At 44.7% G+C, this 25,165-nt stretch overlaps 2 protein-coding genes across 2 annotated transcripts; one reads left to right on the forward strand and one right to left on the reverse strand.

Moving 5' to 3' along the window:
- Positions 1-9,594: 9,594 nt before the first annotated feature.
- Positions 9,595-20,807, reverse strand: PEF1 (penta-EF-hand domain containing 1). The gene is made up of 5 exons (XM_083173684.1): positions 20,538-20,807; positions 15,507-15,801; positions 15,225-15,380; positions 13,210-13,353; positions 9,595-11,842 (listed from the first exon to the last, which is right to left on the reverse strand). Exons 1-5 carry the CDS (start codon positions 20,559-20,561, stop codon positions 11,613-11,615), a joined length of 849 nt encoding a protein of 282 aa, XP_083029810.1. The 5' UTR covers positions 20,562-20,807; the 3' UTR covers positions 9,595-11,612.
- A 68-nt stretch (positions 20,808-20,875) lies between these two features.
- On the forward strand, positions 20,876-21,899 carry IMP3 (IMP U3 small nucleolar ribonucleoprotein 3). The gene has a single exon (XM_083173685.1). It carries the CDS (start codon positions 20,977-20,979, stop codon positions 21,526-21,528), a length of 552 nt encoding a protein of 183 aa, XP_083029811.1. The 5' UTR covers positions 20,876-20,976; the 3' UTR covers positions 21,529-21,899.
- Positions 21,900-25,165: the final 3,266 nt, after the last annotated feature.

The following is a 25,165-nucleotide window of genomic DNA, read 5'->3' on the forward strand; positions in this document are numbered from 1 at the left end:
GGAAACTGACCGGAGACCCTGCGTCAGCGTATGTCCCCCACTGAGACAGAATCATGGAAAGTGAACACAGGACACGTGCCTGAAGTGTGGCAAGCGCAGCAATACACATCAAGTAATCCATGTCCTCTCATGGGGCCTTATTTTGGTTCATTCTTTCTGACAAAATTCCTTCTTAGATGGACAAAACCATGTGCACTGCAGGGGGGGCAGATGTAACATGTGCAGAGATAATTAGATTTGGGTGAGTAATTTTGTTTCTGTGCAGGGAAAATACTGACTGCTTTATTTTTACACTGCAATATAGATCTCACTTTGAAGTAAAACCCCACCCAAATCTAATTCTCTCTGTACATGTTACATCTGCCCCACCTGCAGTGCACATGGTTTTGCCCATCTAAGAAGGATTTTGTCAGAAAGAATGAACCAAAATAAGGCCCATGGGCATTTGCTGCTTTAGCCATGCTTTTTGCTTGGTTCAGATGTCCGCTCACCACACTTCAGGCTGACTTGGATAGTGGGTGTGTTTCAGGAGCACATTCACTCCTGTCAAGTCAGGAAGGTTAAAAAGAGCTTTGCTTTGCCCACAATGTAATAATTTTTTTTTTAAATAAAGTTTTTATTAAGGCTTTGTGAAATAAACGGTACAGCGTTGCAGATACATGCAAGTAGAAAAAAGACATTGGCCCTTATTCTGGTTGGTGCGTATATTTCCGATTTATTTTGGAGAGGTCCGCACGCCACGCTGTGCGGACATCGTACGAAGAAACGTTCGGACGGACTCACTCTTTAAGAAGAGGGCGTGTTTACGGACGATATCCAAACCTTTGCATGTGCGGTGGACACACACATATTCTGCACGGTCTTACAGCGTCTGCACGGTCTTACCGCGTCAGAACGGACGGGAACGTGCCCGTACGCACCGATGTTATTGGTGAATGTAAAAGTGACGTGTATATTTATATTAGTGATAGGAAGTTCTGTCCATTGCTTGCAGTGTAAATGTGTGTCAAAAATGCAGCATATATTTGTGTGTTTAGTAATGGTCCATTTAAGCTGCAATGGTTCCAATTGAAGCAATGACAATAGTGTAATTAATGAGTAATGAGTAGAGGAGTGGATTGTATTGTGTTCAGCTGACATTGGTTGAGGTGCGCCCGTACTGATTGGGCGTTCCGAATGCCTAGCGCATGACCGAGTGGTGTCCACAAAGCAATACTTGCTTATGAAGACCGCATGTTTCCTGCCTTTTTGTTCGCGTGCATTCAGTGTCCGTACCATAATTAGTGCACTCCCTCGTGTACGCCCATGTTTACGCCCAGTTTAGCCCACTTTGAAACTACGCCCCTGTGTAGTTCCGACTGACGCCCATATTATGCCCATATTTCCCGAGTGAATGCGGTGCACATTTCTGTACGGTATTGGTGAGAACAAGTACGGAGACCTTGCGTGGCACATGCGCATAGCGTTGCCCACGCATGCGCAGACGGCTAAAAAACGCCATCCGAAAGAGTGCACCAAAGTACGCACAGAGCAGAATAAGGCCCATTGTTACAGTTATATGATTGTACAAAGAATTAAGGTGTGTATTATTTGTTATGATAAAGAAAGTTCACAAAATCTTTAAGAGTTTAATAAAATATGTAAAACATAATGAACCGTGTCAAAGTTGTATTATTACACCGGGGATTAAGAAGTACACTGTTGGTTTTGGTAGTTAGTAAAGACAAGGTAATAACTTTTAAGCGATGACACAACACTGAAGGACTATGCCATAACTGTGTCCCTCCATCTGTATTGAAACTACATGTCCCAGCATGACTTGCCATACTTTTAGTATTCTGTAAAAGCAAACCTGAGGCAAGCCATGATGGGACTTGTAGTTTCACAAAAGCTGCTGGGCCATAGTTTGAGCTTGCATGGACTTCGTTAACTGCATAATGCTGCACAAAGGGACACCCAGTCGCAGACACAAATGAATCAGTAACCATTATTTTTGATCAGTGCAAAAATGCATATAGGACATTATATAGTAAATAGTATAATTGAATATATTTGTTAGTTGTGTAAATATTTGGGTATTGTGATGTGATAGTGTACAATAGTGTTAGGTTCCATGAACATGCCTGATGGTGAAGAATAAGATATACTGTATAGTCAATTGTTTCTTATAATTAAACTGCAGTGAGTGGTTCCTCATAAGGTTGTTAGTAATAGTGTCTGGATTCTATATGACATTGTGCAAAACTATGAATAAGCATTCTCAAAAAAACGCTGGAAAACGTGTAAAAGGTGCAAAAACCGCGAAGGATCAGTATTACAGAGACACAAACAGGAGAAATTCTATTTTTACTGTTTTCGTATTATGAGTGGGAGAACTGAAGAAAAAATGCTATCCCAGTGATAACGAATGTTATTGATAATTGATAATCTTAAGGTTCATATGTATATATAAAAAAGGATGTATTCATCATTATATATATATTTGGGTTCTTCTGGCTGTATAGAGATTTATACTCTCCAAAGAGTGGATGCATGTAATAATTGATATAGCGGAGATATATTACTGACTAGAGTCATATTAGGCACACATAGCCTTCATGGGGATTGGATTTCAGTTATATGTAGTTTAGTATTAGTTTTAATATAAGGAAATATTAAAAATAACAGCTATCATATATTCCAGTAACGTCATAACATATATTTTGAGTATAGATCCTCTCAAGTATGCCCATTAACCCCTTGAGTGGTGGGTTTTGCTGGGGCAGGACAAACCTACCAGGGCAGGTTTGTCCTGCCCCAGCAAAACTCACCACAGGACTTAGGAAGGCGCACCCCCTTCACCTCCGGCGTACACCGCTGCCCCAGCCGCCAGTCACAGTCAGCAGTGGTGAAGGCAGCAGGTTCCGGGATGTTCGCAGCGGTTCGGGAGGAGTCGGATTTCCTGAGTGCTCCCGAGTCCCCCCGAGCCTGCCGCCGATATCACTGCTGTAAAATGAATGACGGCTGGGTCATGGGAGCTCCAGCGTACGATCGCCGGAGCAGAGGTGATGGGGGGGGGGGGGGGTGTTCAGGGGGCTGTGGCTCTAGAGGTGGTGCACACCTGGACACCACTGGCGCGCACCTATTCTATATTAGTGGTATGCCCAGAAATTATCCGGGACAGCCCACTGCGGCAGCGCAGCTGAGCACAGAAAATTTCCGGGCATACCACCCAAGGGGTTAATATATGGGGCTGGGTGTCATCATATATTGTTTGAAACTGGGGGAGGGAATATATTGGAGGATGAGAGTGTAGATTTCAGAAAATTATGGAACATTTTTATAAAAAGGCTGAATAATTATTCTCTTCATTAAGGGGGTTATTCTAGTTCATTCTTTCTGACAAATTTCTTCTTAGATGGGCAAAACCATGTGCACTGCAGGTGGGGCAGATGTAACATGTGCAGAGAGAATTAGATTTGGGTGGGGTTTTACTTCAAAGTGAGATCTACATTGCAGTGTAATATAATACAGCCAGTATTTACCCTGCACAGAAACAAAATAACTCACCCAAATCTTATTCTCTCTGCACATGTTACATCTGCCCCACCTGCAGTGCACATGGTTTTGTCTGTCTAAGAAGGAATTTGTCAGAAAGAATGAACTAGAATAAGGGGCTAAGTCCTTTTGGAGTTATGGTATCTATAAGGAAGATGAGTTCACTTTCTTGCTTGATTAGCTCTTTGTCTAAGTTCACCTTTCTTATACCCATCTCCACCTTTAACATTCCAAATGCCTGGAGTCCAGATGGATTTCCATGATGTTTTTGAGGAAATGTTTGGCAATGGGTGTTAGGGGTTTCATATTTCGTCAGTCTTTTTCTGCATTTTTGATTGTTATGTGCTCTAACATTCTTTTTTTCAAGGGCCTTTTAGTTTCCCCTATACAGTATATCAAAAACTGCAAAGACATTGTAGATGGTATACAATGCCTGCAGTGTTACAGGTAATGTACTCCTGAATGTTCCATCGTTTGTTGAACTTATCAACATAAGAGGTAGTTGTCACCATGATTGTGCATGCCTTACAAGTTCCACACTTATAGGATCCTTTCTTCCAGATCCTAGGTGTGTGGATTTTCTCGAAATAGCTGTGTACCAAAATGTCATTAAGATTGTTACTTCGTTGCCAACTGATCTGTATACGCTCTTCTAATATTTTGGCTACATCTTTGTCGGTTCTCAAGATATCGGCGTGTTTATTTAGGATGGTTTGTATCTCCCTCCATTCCCGGCAGAAAGTGCCAATAAAGTGTACAGTATCTTTAGTTTGTCCTTTTTGTTTGTCTCTGGGTACAAGTAGTTGTTCCCTGTTGTAATTCTCTGTTTCTTTAGCAGCCTTTTTATCTCTCGGTTGCTGTATTCCCTGTCCCTCAGTCTGTTGCCCAGTTGCTTTGCTCTTCTCTCATATGTCTCAGGTTGGAAGCAATTTCTCTTAGTTCGGAGAAATTCTCCCTTGGGTAATCCTTTAATGACCGACGGATAGTGGCGGTTATGAAGGAGTCAGTAATGTGGTAGGTATAGAGGTGTCAGTAGTGTAGTGGTGGGTATGGAGGAGTCAGTAATGTGGTGGGTATAGAGGTGTCAGTAGTGTAGTGGTGGGTATGGAGGAGTCAGTAATGTGGTGGGTATAGAGGGTCAGTAATGTAATGTAGTGGCGGGTATGGAGGAGTCAGTAATGTGGTAGGTATAGAAGGGTCAGTAGTGTAGTGGCAGGTTTGGAGGAGGCAGTAATGTGGTGGGTATAGAGGGGTCAGTACTGTAGTGGAGGGTATGGAGAAGTCATTAATGTGGTGGGTGCAGGCAGCAGGCTTACCCCCACTGCTTGTTATTATGAGGCTGTCGTCCAGCTTGGATGAAATATCCCCGGGAGGCCGGCGTCACTTTACTGTCAGAGCTAGCCGCAAGGCCTGATCTACGTTAGAGGAGTCCGTAGTGTAGGATAAAGAGGGGGTTCAGGTATGGAGGAGTCAGTAATGTGGCGGGTATAGAGGGGTCAGTAGTGTAGTGTAGGGCATAGAGGGGTCAGTAGTGTAGTGGCGGGTGTGGAGGAGTCAGTAATGTGGCATGTATAGAGGGGTCAGTAGTGTAGTGGCGGGTATGAAGGATTCAGTAATGTGGTGGGTATAGTGGAGTAACTAGTGTAGTGTAGGGCATAGAGGGGTCAGTAGTGTAGTGGCGGGTATTGAGGAGTCAGTAATGTGTCAGGTATAGAGGGGTCAGTAGTGCAGTGGCGGGTATGGAGGAGTCGGTAATGTTGCGGGTATAGAGGGTTCAGTAGTGTAGTGGCGGGTATTGAGGAGTCAGTAATGTGGCAGGTATAGAGGGGTCAGTAGTGCAGTGGCGGGTATGGAGGAGTTAGTAATGTTGCGGGTATAGAGGGGTCAGTAGTGTAGTGGCGGGTATAGAGGGGTCAGTAATGTGTCAGGTATAGAGGGGTCAGTAGTGCAGTGGCGGGTATGGAGGAGTCAGTAATGTCGCGGGTATAGAGGGTTCAGTAGTGTAGTGGCGGGTATTGAGGAGTCAGTAATGTGGCAGGTATAGAGGGGTCAGTAGTGCAGTGGCGGGTATGGAGGAGTCAGTAATGTCGCGGGTATGGAGGAGTCAGTAGTGTAGTGGCGGGTATGAAGGAGTCAGTGTGTGAAAAAGGGTGTTGGAAAACTGCGCTGTATACTTTAAGCGGGCCTGCTGCAAAGTGTGGGAGGTACACTACAAGATACCTCCGTGAGAAACAGTGTTTAGAAATTACACCTTATGGTGTCACCTTGCGCTTGAACCCACTTGAAACGAATGCCCCTTTCCCACTGCAGCTCTTAAACGGTAATTTGCCATTTTTTTTCGCCTTTTTAAACGGGTAGAGCTGCAGTGGGAAAGCTCCAGGTTGCTTTACCCGGTTAAAAATACCGGGTTTTTTTAAACGGGTGAAAACCAGAGTTTTACCCGTTTAAAAGCCTTTTTTTTTGGCAGTGGAAAGGGGTACCCCTTTTACCCGTTAAAAAAAAAACGGCGTGGGGTCCCCCCCCACTGCCGTAACCAGCACCAGGCTGAAAGAGCCGGGGCTGGTATTAAAAAATCAGGAAACCCGACAAATAGGGCTTCGCTGATTTTTTAAAACCAGCCCCAGGCTCCAGGTCCGGGACTGGTTCCCAAAATACGGGGGACCCCTAGTCATTTTGTCCCCCGTATTTTGGCTCCTGATTGGCCGCTAGGCCGCAAGGCGGCCAATAGCGGCATTCGGGGGCGGAGCCGCACGATGTAAACAAACACCGTGCGGCTCCTGCTCACAGTCCGTGGGTTTCGCGTTAAGCCGGTTTGTTATTTTGACAAGTCCCTGGGATGCTACATGGAAAGAAGAGGATGTGATCTTCGCCGGAGGACACTTGTAAGTATAGTTTCCTTCCACAGCTACACCTATGGATTGCGTCGGAACCGGACACCGACACCGGAGGAGGATGCCGACACCGACTGAAGGCTACCTACGGGCTCAAGATAGTTAAGTATCAGTGTGTTTGTGTAATGGATGTATTAAACTTTTATTTTTCACGTGTCAGTGTGTGTTTATTTAACTATTTCTTTTACTGTGGAACTACAAGTGCCAGCGGGCCCTTTAATGCCCCGCAGGCTGGGACTTGTGGTTCTCCAAGTCCCAGCCTGTGGGGGAGGCTTGCTGGGACTCATAGTTCCACAGTAAAAGACAATAGTTTTTATTCTATTTTTTAAACCATTCCATCAGCCCGATGCCCACCGCCCAGGGGCATCGGGGACAGCACCAGGCTTCAGCCTGGTCAGGTAAGTCCTGGAGGGGGGGGACCCCTTCATTGGGGGGGTCCCCACTCCCCCAGGCCAGGCTGACTGGTCAGTAGGGTTGAATGCTTTGGCCGCGGGAACTTATATCATAAGTGTCCCCCGGCTGTGGCATTACCCTGCTGGCTGGTTTGGCCTGGGGCTGGTTCTTAAAATACGGGGGACCCCTAGTCATTTTGTCCCCCATATTTTGGGAACCAGCCCCGGACCTGGAGCCGGTTTTAAAAAATCAGGGAACCCCTATTTGTCGGGTTTCCTGATTTTTTAATACCAGCCCCGGCTCTGTCAGCCTGGTGCTGGTTACGGCAGTGGGGGGGGACCCCACGTCGTTTTTTATTAACCCCCCCCCCTCCATCTTTACTATAATTTTAAACGGGTCTTTAAACGGGTAAGTGGGAATGGGACAAAAACGGCTTTTAAACGGTAATTTACCGTTTAAAAGCTGCAGTGGAAAAGGGGCTTTATGGCTCTTACACGTTTAAAGACCCGTTTAAAAAAACCGGGTCTTTACCCGTGTAGGCAATGGGAAAGCAGCATTATAATAATAGAAATATGCACATTTGTTTTTACTAATGAAAGATCAATTATTTATTTATGGCGTACATAAATCTCACTCTGGGTTTTAAAAAATATAGAAATATATAGGTATCCATATATAGATTATATTCTATCAATTTGATATTTAAAAATATATAAATAAAAATAAATGAATAGGTATAAATATATATATATATTGGATAATATGAGTAATTTCACACATGGAGTAAATAAATGGATGCTATCTGATACTGGTATACATACATACACACACACACACACACACACAAGGATAGGGTATGGGAAAGGGTCACAAACTAATGATGTGTACACACGGGGGCGATAGGGGCTATAATCGCTGGGAATATGGTCGCAGGCGACCATATTGCCAGTGATGGAAGTGTGCCCCGGCGATAAATCGCCGGGTGCGCGCTCCCGTTTTCTGCCCCATTGCTCCTGAGACCAGCTAATTACCTCTGTGGCTCCCCCAGCAGAGGTTCCTTTTCATCAGCAACCATCTCTGGTCGCTGATGAAAAGGAGACACTGAGCAATATATTGCTCAGTAATATATTGCAAGCAATATATTGCTAGCAATATATCTCCCCCCCGTGTGTACGCACCTTTAGACTGATAGTGGGATGGGATCCAAAAGAGAAAGAAAAAACTCATGAGCACACTCCTTTGTATTATGTACACACACACACACAAAAACATTTTTTTTAAGAGCAGTTGTAGTTGTAAAAAATCATGAAATTAAAAATTGGACAATTCAGAAGGTCTTTGCACAACATAGTCTTAGTCCTCTTTTAAAAGTCAGATTATACACACACACACACACATTCACGTATAATACAATATATGCACACATGATATATGTATAATTTAAACCTATATACTAGATGCAAACTAAGTAGAAACCTGGGACTGTGGCCCAATGAATCCCACTGCTAAGGAGACCGGACAGACCTGTAAGGGGAGGAACAAGGTAAGCATGTTAGGGGGGTAGGAACGGTGCTATGAAAAAGGGGTCAGCACAGCAGCGTGGAGGCTGGGCCTGACAGAGTGGAGAGCAGGGCAACTGTTATACTAATGGAAGTACCACTTGCATAATGCCAATAATTCCCTACCGAATACAGCAAATTAAATTTTAAAGTATATATACTCTTTTAGTGTTCCTTCTAGGAACAGGGGCGGGCAGGGCACTGCAGCACGGGGGCAGCGTCAAGAGAGCCACGCCGTGACGAAAAGGGACGGGCCTGGCCGCCATCAAGAAAAGGGGCGGGCCCGGCCTCCCTGAAGGCTCTCCACTGCCGGACAAGAGCCGGGCAACGCTATATACTGCGACGCTGGGCTTCCCCGGTATCACCATAAGAGTAGGAGGCAGGCTGTTTTAGCAGGGCGCTGCCAGAGGGGCAGGGCGCATTTTGCCCTTTAAAAATCGGGCAGGGCGCAGTGCCCCGCTAAAACAGTCTAGCGGGAACACTACCTTTAGATTCTAAGCATGTCTGTTGATTAATGCCCAGCCTTTGTTTCAAGTTGTTAAACAGTAGACTTTGCAAGTGCTATATAAAAAATTAAAGTAACATTTTCCATAGTGTCTTAGGGCTTGGTTGGTGGCCATTGCAGCTCTGACCCCGTACGCAGCTGTTTTGTGAACATATACAAGTGTTGCAGCCCCTGGGACTGCACAGAGGCACCCACTGTTGCCATCTCTGAACCACTGTTTTAGTAAGAACAAGCAACTAAAATTCGATGATCAACTTTCTGAGTAATCCTATGGTTGCACATAACATTGAAGCTTATCAAATTAGTAATGTCCCTCAAGTGATGAAAGGGAGGGTGTTCTAGACTAAAAAAGTACACAAAATAGGTTCTCCCAAAACATGGTTCCCTATAGTCGTACAACATGGCTGTCACAAGAAAGACTTCAGAGCCATTTAACTGCGTTCATGAACACAAACTGTGGCAGGTCACAGAACCGGCTGCAACATCTCCACCCCTCCCATACCGCTCACATTTGTACCATGTCACCCACTTTGTGAATAAATCCTCACTGTGACCATCCTCACAAAACCATCACAGCACATGCCCAGTGGCGAAAATGCAAAATAATGCATTGCATCTATCTCCGAATCAGGCCCATGGTACACATACTATAGGGTAGCTTACAGTATTTCTCGTGGAGAAAAAAAAATCCAGCTTTCGCCAAGACACATTTCCTTAACAACATATTTATTTCCTTGGCAATATTCAGTTCCTGATAAAGTAATGGATTTTTATTTATTTTTTTCATTTTTTTTTTTACAAAGCTTTTGCAGATTCAAAATATGGCAAATGTTACTAGGAAATGTACAAAGAGTATAGCTATTATAAAACAAATAACAAGGCTACATTATATCCCTCTCTCCACCTCACATACTGGTCAGGTGTGTGAACATAAAGCTGGAATGAAAGCTGGAATACAGAAAATCTTATTTAATGTAGGAATTTAAGTGTTAAAACCCAAAGATGCGTTCATTAGCCCGGTGCAATCTGGAAAATCGACCCACTAAACACTAACAAATAGTTGATTTCCAAGAAGAAAATTATATATTAGTAATCCTACAACAGGCAATGTCAAATTATAACATTTTAATAAATGTTTTAATGGTGTATATGGGTCACTAGAGTATTATTGCAAATTATTTAACCCTTTGAGTGCTGTTCAGCTAATGTGTTTTGTGTGTGTGTGTGTGTGTGGACGCAATATTTTAGTAAACTTCAATCAATTGACCTCAGATTATTTACCGGCAATAAATAAAGTGATTCATATTCCTTTATTACAGCCCTGGCATTTTTTTTAGGATATTTAGCGCTTCTCTGACAGCAACGCTGGCTCTCAAACGGTTAAATTATCTTTATACTCTATCAATCTGTAAGAGCCTGGTATAGGAATACTTTTTCTATGGGATTCTTTCGAATTCTATTCCTGGGTGCAAATCCCTGTTATAGTTGTAAGAGTATTTGGTATTGCTATCATCCTATATAGTAAAAGCCCAAAATCCCATACACACCGGCCAAATTTTTTCAGCTTGAAAGCCGCCCTGTGTGTATGGGGGCAGTGATGAGTGCTGATGTATTCTCCCACATCATTGCTGGCAGCCGCCGTTTGTCTGCTGGTGTTACCAGCAGACTGAACGGCTTTCCATCGTATCCTGCTACGGAAAACCGGTTACAGCAACGAAAATGGCTGGGCAGGGGGACAATCGGTCAGTGTGTATGCGCCGAGCGATTTTCAGCCCAGCGTTTTCATTGATCATCGCTATCCATACACAGAGGGCAAAGTGGCCCAGTGTGTATGGACCTTTACACTACTCCTCCCTATTGCTTCCTTCAGACGGGCATGGCCATTGCTGCTGACATTACTGTTATTTTGTTCCGTCTTTCTGCAGGACTGGTAACTATTATGATAGAATATCGGGGAAGGATGAAATTGATTATTCATGTTTTTAGAGAATTTTTCTTTTTCCCACTATAGATAGGTGTTCTGAATGGGGAACAACGTTCCATTGTGATTTCCAACTAGATTTTAAATGACAAGAGCTTAGATATATGCTGTGAATGTTACTGGCATGCATGCTAAATGGTATAACCTGTATTGCATGCTAGATTAAATGGGATTATTGAATTTAATATTTTTTACTTAATGTTATATTGGAATTTATTATCTAAATAGGTTGTAATTCTAAAGATGTACTGTTCAAATAAAAGTATCTATAATCTATGAGTATATTTGTACCAATGTCAAATGAAAAGAATAAAAGTTAAACCCCTCCCTTCCCCCCAAAATAAAGGAAACACCAAAGCATACATTTTCATGAATCATAAAAAATAAAATGTACATTTTTTTTCCAATGACATTATTCTAACTATGTCTCCCTCTAGTGGGTAAAGGTTACATGGCAACTGAGTAATACATATTTGTAAAATAACTCAAAATAAGTTCTACACGGCAAATAAAAAAAAGATTAGCTATACAGTACCATAGTACATAGGATGGTATGGGCACAGACAGTGGGGAAGAAGGCTGACAATTATTATGTCTGGATGTAGTAATCAGTCTGATTATGCCAAAGAATGTAACTTTGTGGGTATAAGAATTGTAGCAGCACCTCCTTCGTCTTGAACACTTTTTCAACACAAGAGGCAAGAACGGGAACGTGACGTGTGAAAGGTGTGCAGAGTCCGATGCCATTAAAGAAGACGTCCCACCGCCATGGTGAGGAAATCGTCATAGCTGAGCTTGGCATTGCCTGACCGCTCTGTATCCTTCTCCCGAAATGCTTCAGTCATACTCTGCAGTTTGGTACAAATCTGTATAAAGTGGTCAAGCTGCAACGTTGGGTTGTTAGACCGTGGAGCATACATGGACATTATATGCTGCACAAACTGTGGGCTGAGTTTATATCCCATCTGTGCGAGAGCTGAACAGAGACCAGAGAAGCATGGTTAGAGGCTGCAAACAAGGATCACACGGATATGAACAATGCATTCATCAAAGCAGGAAATGTGTACACAAATAAAAACAATAATAAAAAATATCAGGTAGAGTTAACAGGAAGACTTAAGGCCCCCATACACTATGTGACTTCTCCAAGGGGAGACGTTGCATACGATCCCCTTTGAGCCGTCTGGTACTTCCTGGCTGGGAGGATAAATCACATGCATTCTTCTGCATTCAATGCATTGTATGCAATCCCGCTGCTGAGAATGGGTCCGACTCAGAGGTTGGACGTGCAGCGCACCCGACCTCCAACTCCGATGCACATGGGACCGTGCATTGGATCGCATATGATACACATGCAATTTGGGCCGATTTCACACGATTTCTCGGCACGATCCGCAGGGCGCAAATTACATAGTGTATGGGGGCCTTCAGTGAAAATACTATTTATCGTTTCTAGAAAACATTATTTTCAATTCATGTAATTTGCTTAGCAGTTCTTTTTGTTTGGAAAATGGTGCAGAAAAAGATGAAGGGACACTGGGAACAAGGCATAGTTTGGTCACTGCAACGGCAAGACGTGAAGCACACAGGAGTAGATGTATTAAGCCTGGTGAAGTGATAAAGTGAAAGGTGAGCAAGTCAGCGGTTTGAAAAAAAAAATAAGGTTAAAAGTTGATTGGCTAGTGCATTATCACCTTAGATTTCACTTCACTAGGCTTAATACATCTGCCCCACAAGTAGATAAAATATCATGAACTTGTAACATTTTGTGTTGTAAGGCATAAATCTAATGGGTACTTGTTTCCTAGCACGGCGCCCATCGCATCGTATACCATAAGCCTTACAATGGTATGCAATGCGACGTGATGGCACCCAATGTTATACAATTTCAAATTGTATACCATTGTATATGGCATACAATGCAATGGTATACAATTTTAAATTGTATAAGCACCCTAATGGGTGCTTTCAATGTTAAATGCCCCCCCCCCCCCCCCCCCCCCCCAATAAGGTTATTAATTGTATAAGTACTGTAATGGGTGCTTACAATGTTAAAAGCACCCCCACTATCAACGCCAACCCTGCGCTGAATTTAGGACCCAGCTCATTCGGCTTTTGTAAACCGGTAAAATGGTTCTGCACCTTTCAGACCGCACAGATTACCGTTTTTAAGTGCGGTCTGAAAGGGGGCATCATTAAAAATCAAACATTTAACATGGGTAATTCTCAGATTCATATGTTAAGGCAGGAGAATGAAATACATACATTAAGAAAAAAGGCTATTGTTCCTATCAAAATATCCTATTGGTACAGGGAGAACTTCCTCTGGAATGTATGGTTTACCTTGGTACAATTCTGCATGGCTAATACTTCCAGACCTATCTCGGTCATATTGCTGGAATAGGTTCCTCCATTGCTGAATGTATGTCCACAGACCAGAAAATCCAGGAAGATCAATCCGGCCAGATTGACTTTTGTCAAACATATCTGCAAAAAAGCAACGTAACTGCTCAGTATAATCATACACACGCAAAAATAAATTGCTATGAATCACAACAGGATACACAATATATTGTACATATTGAAATAGACGTTTTGGGAATGATTGTAAGGAATGGGATAGATCGTGTGGTCAACACCCAATCTCGCACCCTTCGTGGGCTGATATCAGACTGCATTCCCACAAAATTGATGGGACCTCTATGGGGTGGCAAGCACTTTAGTGTGAATTTGGGCCATCGCAAAGTGTGGCCGTTGTTGCAAGAATTTGCACCCACTAATAGGATTGACCCCGAAGATTGGTTTATACATAAACTAAAAACACTAACAAATGCAAGCGTTAAAAATAACAGCAGGATATAAAAGACTGTTCCACCTCCCTCCATCTTATACCCCAGCACCTCTCTCTGTGATGCCAACTACATTCACATTTTAGACTGTTAATACAGTTTATATAGGTGCGTCTGCGGCTTCCTCTGAGGAAGCCGCCAACGCACCAGAGGCGGAGAAACGCGTATGTAAGCCTCAAGGAAGGTTACCAAATACCGCTGCTAACCGCAAATCATCCTGCACTGAGGAAATGTGTGGGGATATAAACTATCACCACTAGGTGGCGCTGCTCCACTCAACAATGAATTAACAATGAGGCAATATTGAAAAAGTAAAAAATCCTTCTTTTAATAAAAAGGTCATATATTATACAATAAAAATGCGCATTTCATGACACTCAAATAAGACCTACAAGACAGTTGGTGATTTTTCACCAATTCCTACTCCAAAAAAGTTTCTCTAGAGTCACAAAAACCTCTGACTAGGGGCAACTTGGACCCGGGTAATAAAAGTATCCCCCCATTTTTAATAGGAAATATCAGCGCTCGTGTGACATATTGTCACTCCCCCCAACCCAGCAGATGCGGTATGCCAAATATAGAAGCGATTCGGCAGCACTCAGTCCAAAAACAAAACAAAACAAAAAAAACACAGGGAACGCCAACGTTTCAATGTTTATCACATTTTCTGCCCTGACGAAAACATGATAAACATTGAAACGTTGGCGTCTATTGGCGTTCCCTGTGTTTTTTTTCTGAGTGCCGCCGAATTGCATATAATTATTATATAAATAGAATATCATTGCCTTTATTTGCCCTGCTGATGTTTGCTATTTAGCATTATTATAGATAAAATGTATAATGAATAGGATATTGAGTGCTGGAACAAAATAATAAGATTTAAGATGATTAGCAATGAATAGTTCACAGTACACACGTATGTATAGAATCATGCCAACCAATCATTTTTACCCGTGACCCAAAATCTGGTTGCCATGGCAACTTGGCCCCTGGGATATTTCTAACCATGTCTTACACAAAACATATTATACATAAAATAATCGAGCAATTCAGTTATCATACCAGCACCCCGACATTGCTCCTCATGTCAGTATCCCAAACATGTATGCGAGGGAAGGTTAAGGTTAGGCTGCGGGCGGGGATGGTTGGGCTCCAAGGGACATGGATTAGCATACTTACCTAAAAGGTGCCTGGATCCTGACCATCGGGATGCCGCTGTCAGTCTACTAACCACTGGCAACCCGATACCATCCCCTTTTCAGAAGTGGAACATTGGCAATTTGGAAAGGTCAAAAGAAATTGGCAGAAGATGTGGTGGAAAAACATTTACATTTAATTTGAATAAACACAATGGGCAACCTTCTGGGATGGTGGTGAAAAGACCGTACTAACAGTTAGTGTATAGTATGCCATGTTGTACAATGACAGCGAGTGAGGTTTTAAATGTTAACCTTCAATCCACCGCTTCATAAATAAAGCCCAACATCTTAGGTAGCCCCACTGACTTACTCATCATCATTATACATGTTTCATCATTAAATGTTGACCAGTTGGAATTGACCAGTGCTTGCTTCAGTTCTTTTAAGGTAATGTAACCACTTCTGTCGGTGTCCACTGTCTGGAACCAAGAAAAAGCTTCTGGGTCTACTCCAGGGGGTAAATTGCCTGTTGGAAATAAAACATACCATGATAAAAAATATAAATAAATGGGAGACACAACATATCACTCCTGGTGCACTGTTAAACACTTTGATAAGCACTATCTGACGGAACCAGTTGCACACAACTTACCAGGAACTCTTTGTCCATATTGGCTTTGTTGACCCCAATAAGGGTTGGATCCTGGTGTCTGATAAGGGCCACCCGGAGCATGGCCTCCATAACTCCCACCTGGACCACCTGGTGCAGTACCACCTGGTACTGGCTGTCCATAGCCACCACCTGAAGATGGTGATCCATATGGTGCTCCCGGTGCAGGTCCACCATAGGCAGGCTGACCTGGATGACTCCCTCCTCCATACTGCTGTCCAGCATAATAGCCTCCTTGGGGAGCACCAGGTGTCTGGCCTGCAGAGCCAGAATATCCCTGCAAAAACAAGACATCACCAAACCAATTTCACGTTAGGAGAACAAGAGGTAAGGGTTTTGTAAATTAATTTCAAAGATCAGCATAAAACAATATTCTTAGGTCTGCAGAAATGATATTTCAATAGTACGTTCATTAATTTAACTAACCTTGGTACTTGTGAGTTATCTGGGCGTCCGATTTTGGTACTAGATCGCATGCGATATCGCATGCGATTTGCGATTTGCATGCGATTTAGCATGCGATTTGCATAAGATTTGCTATTCATTTCATTACCCCACTATCCCCAAAGTGTGTCTATCAACGTGAACCCGAAGCGTGGCGAGCGCAGCGAGCCCGCGAGGGGCGGCGGTACGCGTCCTCCGACCTTTTCATGCCCTACTATCCACTAGGGCGTGGAGTGAGAATAGAATAGTGTGGCGAGCGCAGCGAGCCACCGAGCCCGAAGCGTGGCGAGCGCAGCGAGCCCCGCGAGGGGACGCGGACACCTTCACAGGTATCCGCGTGCCCTTGCGGGCTTCACAGGTGTCCGCGTCCCCTCGCTGCGCTCGCCACACTATTCTATTCTCACTCCACGCCCTAGTGGATAGTAGGGCATGAAAAGGTCGGAGGACGCGTACCGCCGCCCCTCGCGGGCTCGCTGCGCTCGCCACACTTCGGGTTCACGTTGATAGACACACTTTGGGGATAGTGGGGTAATGAAATGAATAGCAAATCTTATGCAAATCGCATGCTAAATCGCATGCAAATCGTAAATCGCATGCGATATCGCATGCGATATCGCATGCAAATCGTAAGTACCCAAATCGGACGCCCAGATAACTCACAAGTACCCTAACCTTTTCTAGCATCCTTTTTTTACGCATTGAGTTTGGTTACCGAAGATTGAAAAGCAAGAATTGGTATGCATATACTTATCCACCGTGATGTTAACTGAATACATGTATTAACCACTGTTTTATTACCCCAGGAGGTTTGGGATTTTATTGCAAACATAAATGTGTTATATTTAATTTATTAATTTGTGGTTCCTTTATAGTTGAGTGCCACTTGGTCTTTGCTTTATATTGAGTTTGGTGTGTCAGATATTTATTCAAAATATTTTACAGACTTAGGGGTATTCATGGGCAGCAAAACTTCTGGTTTTTTTTCTGAGACACATTCACGCGAAAACACATACATTCAGTGAAACCTGTGTTTTGGGCTGCTAAAGACCCTTTTGCGATATAAACGGCCTGCTTTCAGGAATTTTTATGTGCTTGCCAGAGGCAGGTGAAACAAAATCTCTGATAAGCCGGCGCAGGGCTAATACGATAGCTCCTGTAGGGGGCCAATTACCCATGGTCACCGATAATGGGTGACTGAATATCACTCATAAACTTTAAACATCTAGAGCAGGCATGTCCAAACTATGGCCCTCCAGCTGTTATGAAAGTACACATCCCAGTATGCCTTGCCATACTTTTAGCATTCCCTAATAGCAAAACTGTGGCAAGGCATGATTGGACTTGTAGTTTCACAACAGCTGGACGGGCCATAGTTTGGACATGCATGATCTAGAGCAGGCATGTCCAAACTGTGGCCCTCCAGCTGTTATGAAAGTACACATCCCAGCATGCCTTGCCATACTTTTAGCATTCCCTAATAGCAAAACTGTGGCAAGGCATGATGGGACTTTTAGTTTCACAAAAGCTGGAGGGCCATAGTTTGGACATGCATGATCTAGAGCACGGGTGTCAAACACAAGGCCCGCGGGCCAAATCCGGCCCGCCAGACCTCGTCTTGTGGCCCGCGCGAGGAGATAGCACGCAGGGGCAGTGTGTCTAAAACAGGAGTGCTGCGGGCCGCGTCCACGTCCACGGCCGCCTTACCTGTTCCTCCACTGCCGGCGGCTATGTTCCTGTAGGCACATATGTATGCGGCTACAGAAACATGGCCGCCGGCCTCCACGGCTACGTGGAGGAGGGCCCGGCCACCTGTTCCCTCTGATGCCCGGCAGTGACAGACACTGGGTGGGGACGTCATGACGATGACGCCGCCCGCCCATGCGTCTGTAGAGAAGTAGGAGCAGGCAGGGAAGCTGGACCGGGAGTCGGGGACAGTGTGGCCGCAGCATGCGGTGAAGAAAAGCTGGAAGCCGCAGCAGCTGCACGACAGACGGAGAAACAGTAAGTGAGGATGAGGATCACACTCACAATAAAAAAATATATATATCTGCTGTTTCCTGAGGTGTCCCCGTGTATAATAATAATAATGCCATGACACCACAGGCTGCTCCTCCTGTATAATCATTTATGTGTCATGGCATTACTTTTATTATATTATACAGGGGGAGCAGTCTGTGGTGTCATGGCATTATTATTATACAGGGGGAGCAGCCTGTGGTGTCATGGCATTCATTTTATATTATACAGGGGGAGCAGCCTGTGGTGTCATGGCATTATAATTATACAGGGGGACCTACAGATACAACCGGCCCTTTGAGGGTGACCAAACTGCTGATGCGGCCCCCGATGAATTTGAGTTTGACACCCCTGATCTAGAGACTTGTAACCACATTTCAAACTACTCAGATATGATAAAATAATTGAAAACAGATATGAGACGAGAATGAGGGAATTTCTCTTACATATTTGTTTTCAAATCTATTTGTCCATTGCAATGCAAAGCTCATTTTCCAGAATCTTCACATTAACAATACAGTTACATAATACTGGGATAGTACCTCCAAGTCATGTTTTGATAATTTCCTTCCATAGGAAAAGATAGATTCTGTGTAAAAAGAATTACTCATTTATTGCTTCACCCTCCTCGTATATGGCATTCACCTCATAGAACGGTCCCTATTTCATTCCACCCAAGTATTAAATACCTCTCTCACTGCGACACTCCGCAAAGACCCGATTAGGCTACCTATACCTTTCGAAAATCAAATCACCTTTAAAGTCCTCAATAAAACCATCCCTCCATAAATCTGAAACCTGGAAATACACTATCTTATACACTCTGAGCTTTGCCTTGCTTCCTTCTCTGAATCCATCTACAACACTTCTGTGTCACTACCCTTGGAATCCCCTACCAGGCCTGATCCGACTGTTCCCCATCATGTATTTAGACATTCCTTGAAAACCCATAATATTACTGTACCCTACTCCCACAATGATGTACCCTCACACCTGTCCCTGTGTCCCCTCTGAACCACAACTGTTTCCTTTCAGGGGCAGGGCCCTCTCTCTCCTGTGGATTCATGCATGCATTTGCCTAGCATGTGAATTGCCCACTTATCCTTCAACGGGATCTGCTGGGAGCTCTCATACGCGCCCATTCTTCATTCATTACGATCGCTAAAAAGCTTACGTCTTCAACTAATTTATAGGTATGACGTATTAAAAGCAGTCATTAAAAAGATAACAAAGAAGAAAGGAAGGATGTCTAAAGCTTACCTTTCATACCAAAAGTGGCCTACCATCCCTATGCACTAGTATTGTATTGGAACAAGCATCATCTATAACACGGGTTCTCAAAGTCGGTCCTCAGGACCCCACACAGTGCATGCTTTTCAGGTCTCCTCACATAATCAAGTGAAATAATTAGCTCCACCTGTAGATATTTAAAATTTGTTACACCTGCCAAGTGACCAGGAAAATGTGACCTGTGTGGGGTCCTAAAGACCGCTAAGAACCACTGATCTATAAGTTTTGGGAATCGAACTATAGTACCTGCATGTTTGTTCCTGAACCCCTGCTCCTCCAAAAGGACGAGAGAGCTGACCTGTGACCGCTCCAGCATGTATGTACTGAAACCTGGCATTGTTAAAGATTTTGGGACAGATGCTTTCGGCCCAAGCACAGGAGTGATACAGAACCATTTTGGTTATGGAAATATAGTGCAGTAGTACTATGTCACTCACATCCACTTCCAGTGAATCTGATAAAGAAAGTGTGCCAAACCGAAAATAAAGAATCTCAGTTTTCCGTTACTACAAATGCATCCAACTTGGATGTAAGGCATACTTGACTACCCTCCTGCATTCTGCAGGAGACTCCCTGAAACAGCAGCAATCTCCCTCATTAGTCTAGCAATCTCCCTCATTTCACCTAACCCACATTACACTGTTACATTTTGGGAGGAAAAAGGAATGAGAGCTAGATCCATTTACATTGAATTATCAGTACTATTTCCCAGCACTTTACCAAGTATAGTATCTCTTCCTAACTGCTTTGGTGATCATCTACATTTTAAAATATACCTGTCAGATATAGCACTACACGCCCACACTTCTAGGTGCCACATTCACAATCTCTCCATATATGGAACTAAACACGCCCTTTGGGCGGAGCCTGACACCCCCCCCCCCCCCCCCCCCTCAATGGGGCTCTATGCAAAATTATATTACCAACTATAATCTCCCAGAAACTAGTTTTCAAAAGTAGGCAAGTATGATGTAAGGGGGTAAATAAGGGGCAAAGTGCGGAAGAGTAATATAGGATTCATGTTTACTATTGTTCAAATATTCTTGCCCCCCGGCCTTACACACAGTACACATGCTCCTTGTATAAAGCTTTATAATGGGAGCAGCATAACTCAGGGATTGCAGGCTGGCGATCCCCCCGACCAGAGTAAGCGCCGCTCCCCCTCCCTGCTCCGCCCGTCCCCCGCCCAGCAGCCACTCTGACAGCACGGAACACACAGGCTTCTGCTCCTGTCAGTGCCCCGCACACCTGAGGCACCCTCACCTGGCCGTAGTGATATCCCGCCATCCCCACTCTCCCGGCGCTGGTTCGGGAAGCTGGGCGGCTGTGCTGCTGCTAGGAAGTGGCCACAGGAAAGGAAAGTCGGTCTCTCGCAGGCAGCTGCTCTGTACTCCTGACTCAGTGTGTGATGTAATACCCACCTAATTAATGTTACTGCCCTGTCCCGCACAGAGGCGCCATTTTCCCAGAGACACAGCCCTATTAAAGTTTAGAGAAACTGGTCTTTATAAATATGGCCGCTGACGCCTTCCAGTAAACCTTATGTAACCGGTCCCAGCAGTGCGCTGGGGCTCAAGAGAAGCGGAAGTAGCGTCATCTCCCGGCGCCTGCCTCACCGCACATGCTGCTGCTGCTGCTGCTGCTGACTGTCGGTCCGCTGCTACACTGACTGTGTGTGCTGTGAGAGTCTCCAGGCGGCGCCATGGTGCGGAAGCTGAAGTACCACGAGCAGAAGCTGCTGAAGAAAACAGACTTCATCAACTGGGAGGTGGACAACAACGTGCAGGAGGTGAGGGTGCTGCGAAAGTTCCGGCTGTCCCGGCGGGAGGACTACACCGTCTACAACAAGCTGAGCCGGGCGGTGCGGGAGCTGGCGCACAAGATCTCCGAGCTGGACGAGAAGGAGCCGTTCCGTGCGCAGAGCACCGCCCGCCTGCTAGAGAAACTCTACGCCCTGGGCCTGCTCCCCACCCGACAGAACCTGCAGCTTTGCGACACTGTCTCGGCCTCGTCCTTCTGCCGCCGGCGGCTGCCCAGCATCGTGGTGAAGCTCCGAATGGCCCAAAACCTGAAGACCGCCATCACCTTTATCGAGCAGGGCCACATCCGCGTGGGGCCCGAGGTGGTTTCTGACCCGGCCTTTCTGGTGACCCGCAACATGGAGGACTTCGTAACCTGGGTCGACTCCTCCAAGATCAGGCAGCACGTCCTGGAGTACAACGAGGAGAGGGATGACTTTGATCTGGGGGTGTAGCGTGGGCTCCCGGCTGTGCGGACACATGTGCTGCAGTGCAGAGCCCTGTCTGCGCTGGCACCTGTATAGCAGGCATGCTTACTGTGCGGTCTCTTCTAACGAGGATTTGGTTCCCTGTCTCCTATCCCGCATAGCCAGTGACAATAAACAGAACTGACATTCATACTGATCACTACTTATGATCGCGTTCATTATTCTAATAGTCATTTGCTGCCTGATGTGAGGCAGAAGTTGGCTGCTTATTTGCCATGCTACTTGTATGTTCTCCTGCTGCTTATTTATGTTATAACCGATACTTATATCGCACCATTATAGTCTGAAGTGCTTGGCACTAGGGAACAAACAGTAATAAAGTATAATTATAGACTAGAGGCACCAGCTCGCAATCTTATAATCTATTGGGAAATAGATAATTCTATACAAGCATAGGTGCTACACATGGCATATTGGTCCAGCTAAATTGCAGGTGTTCTTGGTCTGTATGAACCAGTCACACAGGTATATTGGCCAAGGGTCAGGAAGCTATGAAGAAAGAAAATATGTAGTGTTGAGTACTGTTTTTATTCTAGCACCCTGCTAATTTTAGAACCATAGTTGCTAGATCCTAATGGGCTGCTGCTGACTAGACATGTGAGGACAAGTTTGTTGGCCTAGCACTATCGCTAGCCACATCACCATCTATTGCCTTTAGTAACTGTTTGGCAAGTAGAGTGACTCATGCCTGAAATGTGGCAGGGTTACATTTCTCCTCCCATTGTTGTGCAATGCCATGTGCTTGTGACATCGGGTCCTTTAGCCCACTAGGATTTAGACTTAACCCTTTTAAAACCCAGGCAGTTCCTCTTTATTAGAAGAGATACAGAATATACACCCCAGCAAGGAAAGAGGAACTGCATGGTTTTTGAAAGGTACAGGGTGCTAGAATGGACACTGTAGAGTTAATGTAGTGTTCAAGCTAGGCTGTTCTGCAGCTGTTAAACAGCCTACCTGTGCCAACATGTGAATAAATATCTATTCACATGAACTAGAGAGCTTGGGGGAAGCTCAGCACCTATGTAGGGTCATGGGGGTGCCGCAAATCGCGGGGGGAATTGCGGGGGGTCCCGCGAATCGCGCGGGGTCGTCGTCGTCGCGGGAGTAATGGTGGCTGGGGAGAAATGGTGGGCGTGTACTGTAGCCCTGGCTGGGCAGGGGGAGGTGATGTCAAGGGGGTGGGGTGAGTAGAAAACTGGTCTTTTCCTTAGGGGGGGCGGGTTTGTGTATAACGTGGGCGGGAATGTTATACACATAGAACACTGGTCTTTTCCCTAAGGGGGCGGGTTTGTGTATCCCGCTAGGCGCGAACATTATATACACAGGGGATGAGTGACAGATCTGGCTAAATATTTAAGAGATGGGAGCAGGTAATGTGTGTGGATGAGACAGAGGTTGGTTAAATTTAAGCAGTGAGATGTATGTTAGTGTAATTTTGCTAATAGCCTTATGTGTAAGTAAAAGTATTTTGCCTTGAATTCAGTAGAATACAGGTAAACATTGGAGGGGACTGATGGTGTAGAATAGCAGAAGATGAATGTTTAGAAATGATCAGCCTTGCAGGTGCATTCAGTTTTATAGTAGTTGTGATAATCTATTTTCGGGAAGACCAACAATGTGATAATTGCAATAATCCATGTAGGTTATAACGAGCACAATAATATGTTTTTGCAATCTCTTGTATAAGATATGTGGCGGGATATGATGTAGTCAAATTTCGCCACGGTGTGGGATGCTGGCCAGACACTGACATTTCTTTAATGTGGCAATCATTTACAAAGTTGCTCTTGCCAAATGATTGCTGCTTTATAAAACATCCAGGTTTGCAAAGCATAATGCTTCTTTGGTATACTCTGACTGTATTACATCTGCCAATGGTATTTTGAATAAGATTCCTAGATTGAATTGTGACATGATTTGGAGACAGATGAATGTGGGGAACAAAGTACAGTTTGAGTCAAGGATGAGAACCAGGCAGTGAGCTTGTGGGGTCATGTTGGTTGTTGAGTTAAATGTGATAGTGACCAGCTTGGTAACTACTATTGGTCAGTGGAAATATTTGGGTTACACATAAGTGGTGGTGGGGGTTAGACTGCAGGAATGTAGGGATAAGGTAAGATTTTGGGAGGGGATTAGGTTTAGACAATGGGATAAGGAATAGGCACTATTGGGGAAGGGTTGGGGCACTACCTGTCATCTCTATGTGGTTTCAGAGGGCCCTACCTGTCTGCTGCTCTGGGGGGTGTAATAATGATGTGTGGCATCAGATTTTATTAGCTGATCTGCTGATTGTTTGTGGCCTTCTGCACGCTATTCACCCTCGACACAGTTATTCCCACTGCTGCCAGCAAACTAAGCATGACAGCAGCAGTGATTTGGACTGCCGCAGCTGTGCGTATAGTTAGGGGTAGGCTGCTGGGAGTGGTGGTGTATTGCCCCTGGGTATGTAGCTACAGCTGACACTAAAGTAGATTGCCCCAGAGATAGTAGACAGGCATAGGAAAATGATGAGCATGGTCAGTAAACTGGCAGCAGCATGGACTGGCATCAGTACTAGGTCAACTAGATTGGGGGGGCGGGGGCAGTCTGGAGTTGGTCACTGAGGTTGTTAACTGGTGGTAGGAGGATGTAAACCTTAAATACCCAGCACAAGCGAGTGCCCTTTGCGGACTAGGGTGGGGAATTATTGTTTGCTCTCACACACAAGATCATTTCATTCCAACCCACTAACTGGTTGGAACAGTAATGTTTGGACGTGTGGCCAGCATGAAGCCCCGTACACATTAGGCAACCCTGGCTGCTGCCGATATTTTATAGTTAATATGGTCTGTGGGTGATATTGAATGCACACACTGAACGATATTGGTGAACTGTATCGTTCAGTGACATCACTGGGTCCTGCTGAACATGTGGGTCGTTTGGCTATACAGATAAATTGACCTGCATGTTGAGCAGATATCCATGGTTAAGGATGAGCAGGAGTGTGCTTCATTAAAAATATTGAGTGTACCAGTGACGTGCGGTGAGGTTACTGGTCAGTGAGGCACTGTCTTGGTGGAGCCAGCACCGACGGACTCTGTGGGGAACGCTGGGTCCTGGTTGCTTCTGTGCTGACAGGCAGGTGTAGGAGCTGCCACCTGCATAAGCAGCAGAGACAGGCAAAACAGCTACTGCCTGTCAGCGCAGAAGCAACTTGGACCCAACGCTCTCCACAGACCCCGTCAGCGCAGGCTCCACCAAGCCGCCACCAAAATGCACTTAATACAGTATGTTACCTATAATAATTAGGCCCCATGTTCTCACACTATCCTCACAAGCTAAACCGCTAGTAGTACAGGTCGAGTATCCCGTATCCGAATATCCGTTATCCGAATTATTCCGAAATACGGACATTCCAGAAAGTGAAAAAAAAATTTTTTTTTGCTAAAAACTCACTGGGGACATATGTAACAGCATCACTGGGGACATGATATGTAACTGGCACTATATATGTGCAAGACAATGATTGCTTGGCATTCAAATTCAGTGCTGAGATAGTACACACATTTTGTTTCACGTTTTGAAACCTTGTTTTTTGAACAATTAAAATATGTTTATGTGTATT

This window comes from Crinia signifera, chromosome 2, assembly GCF_055691185.1.
Source record: "Crinia signifera chromosome 2, ASM5569118v1, whole genome shotgun sequence".
Taxonomy (NCBI): Eukaryota; Metazoa; Chordata; class Amphibia; order Anura; family Myobatrachidae; genus Crinia; species Crinia signifera.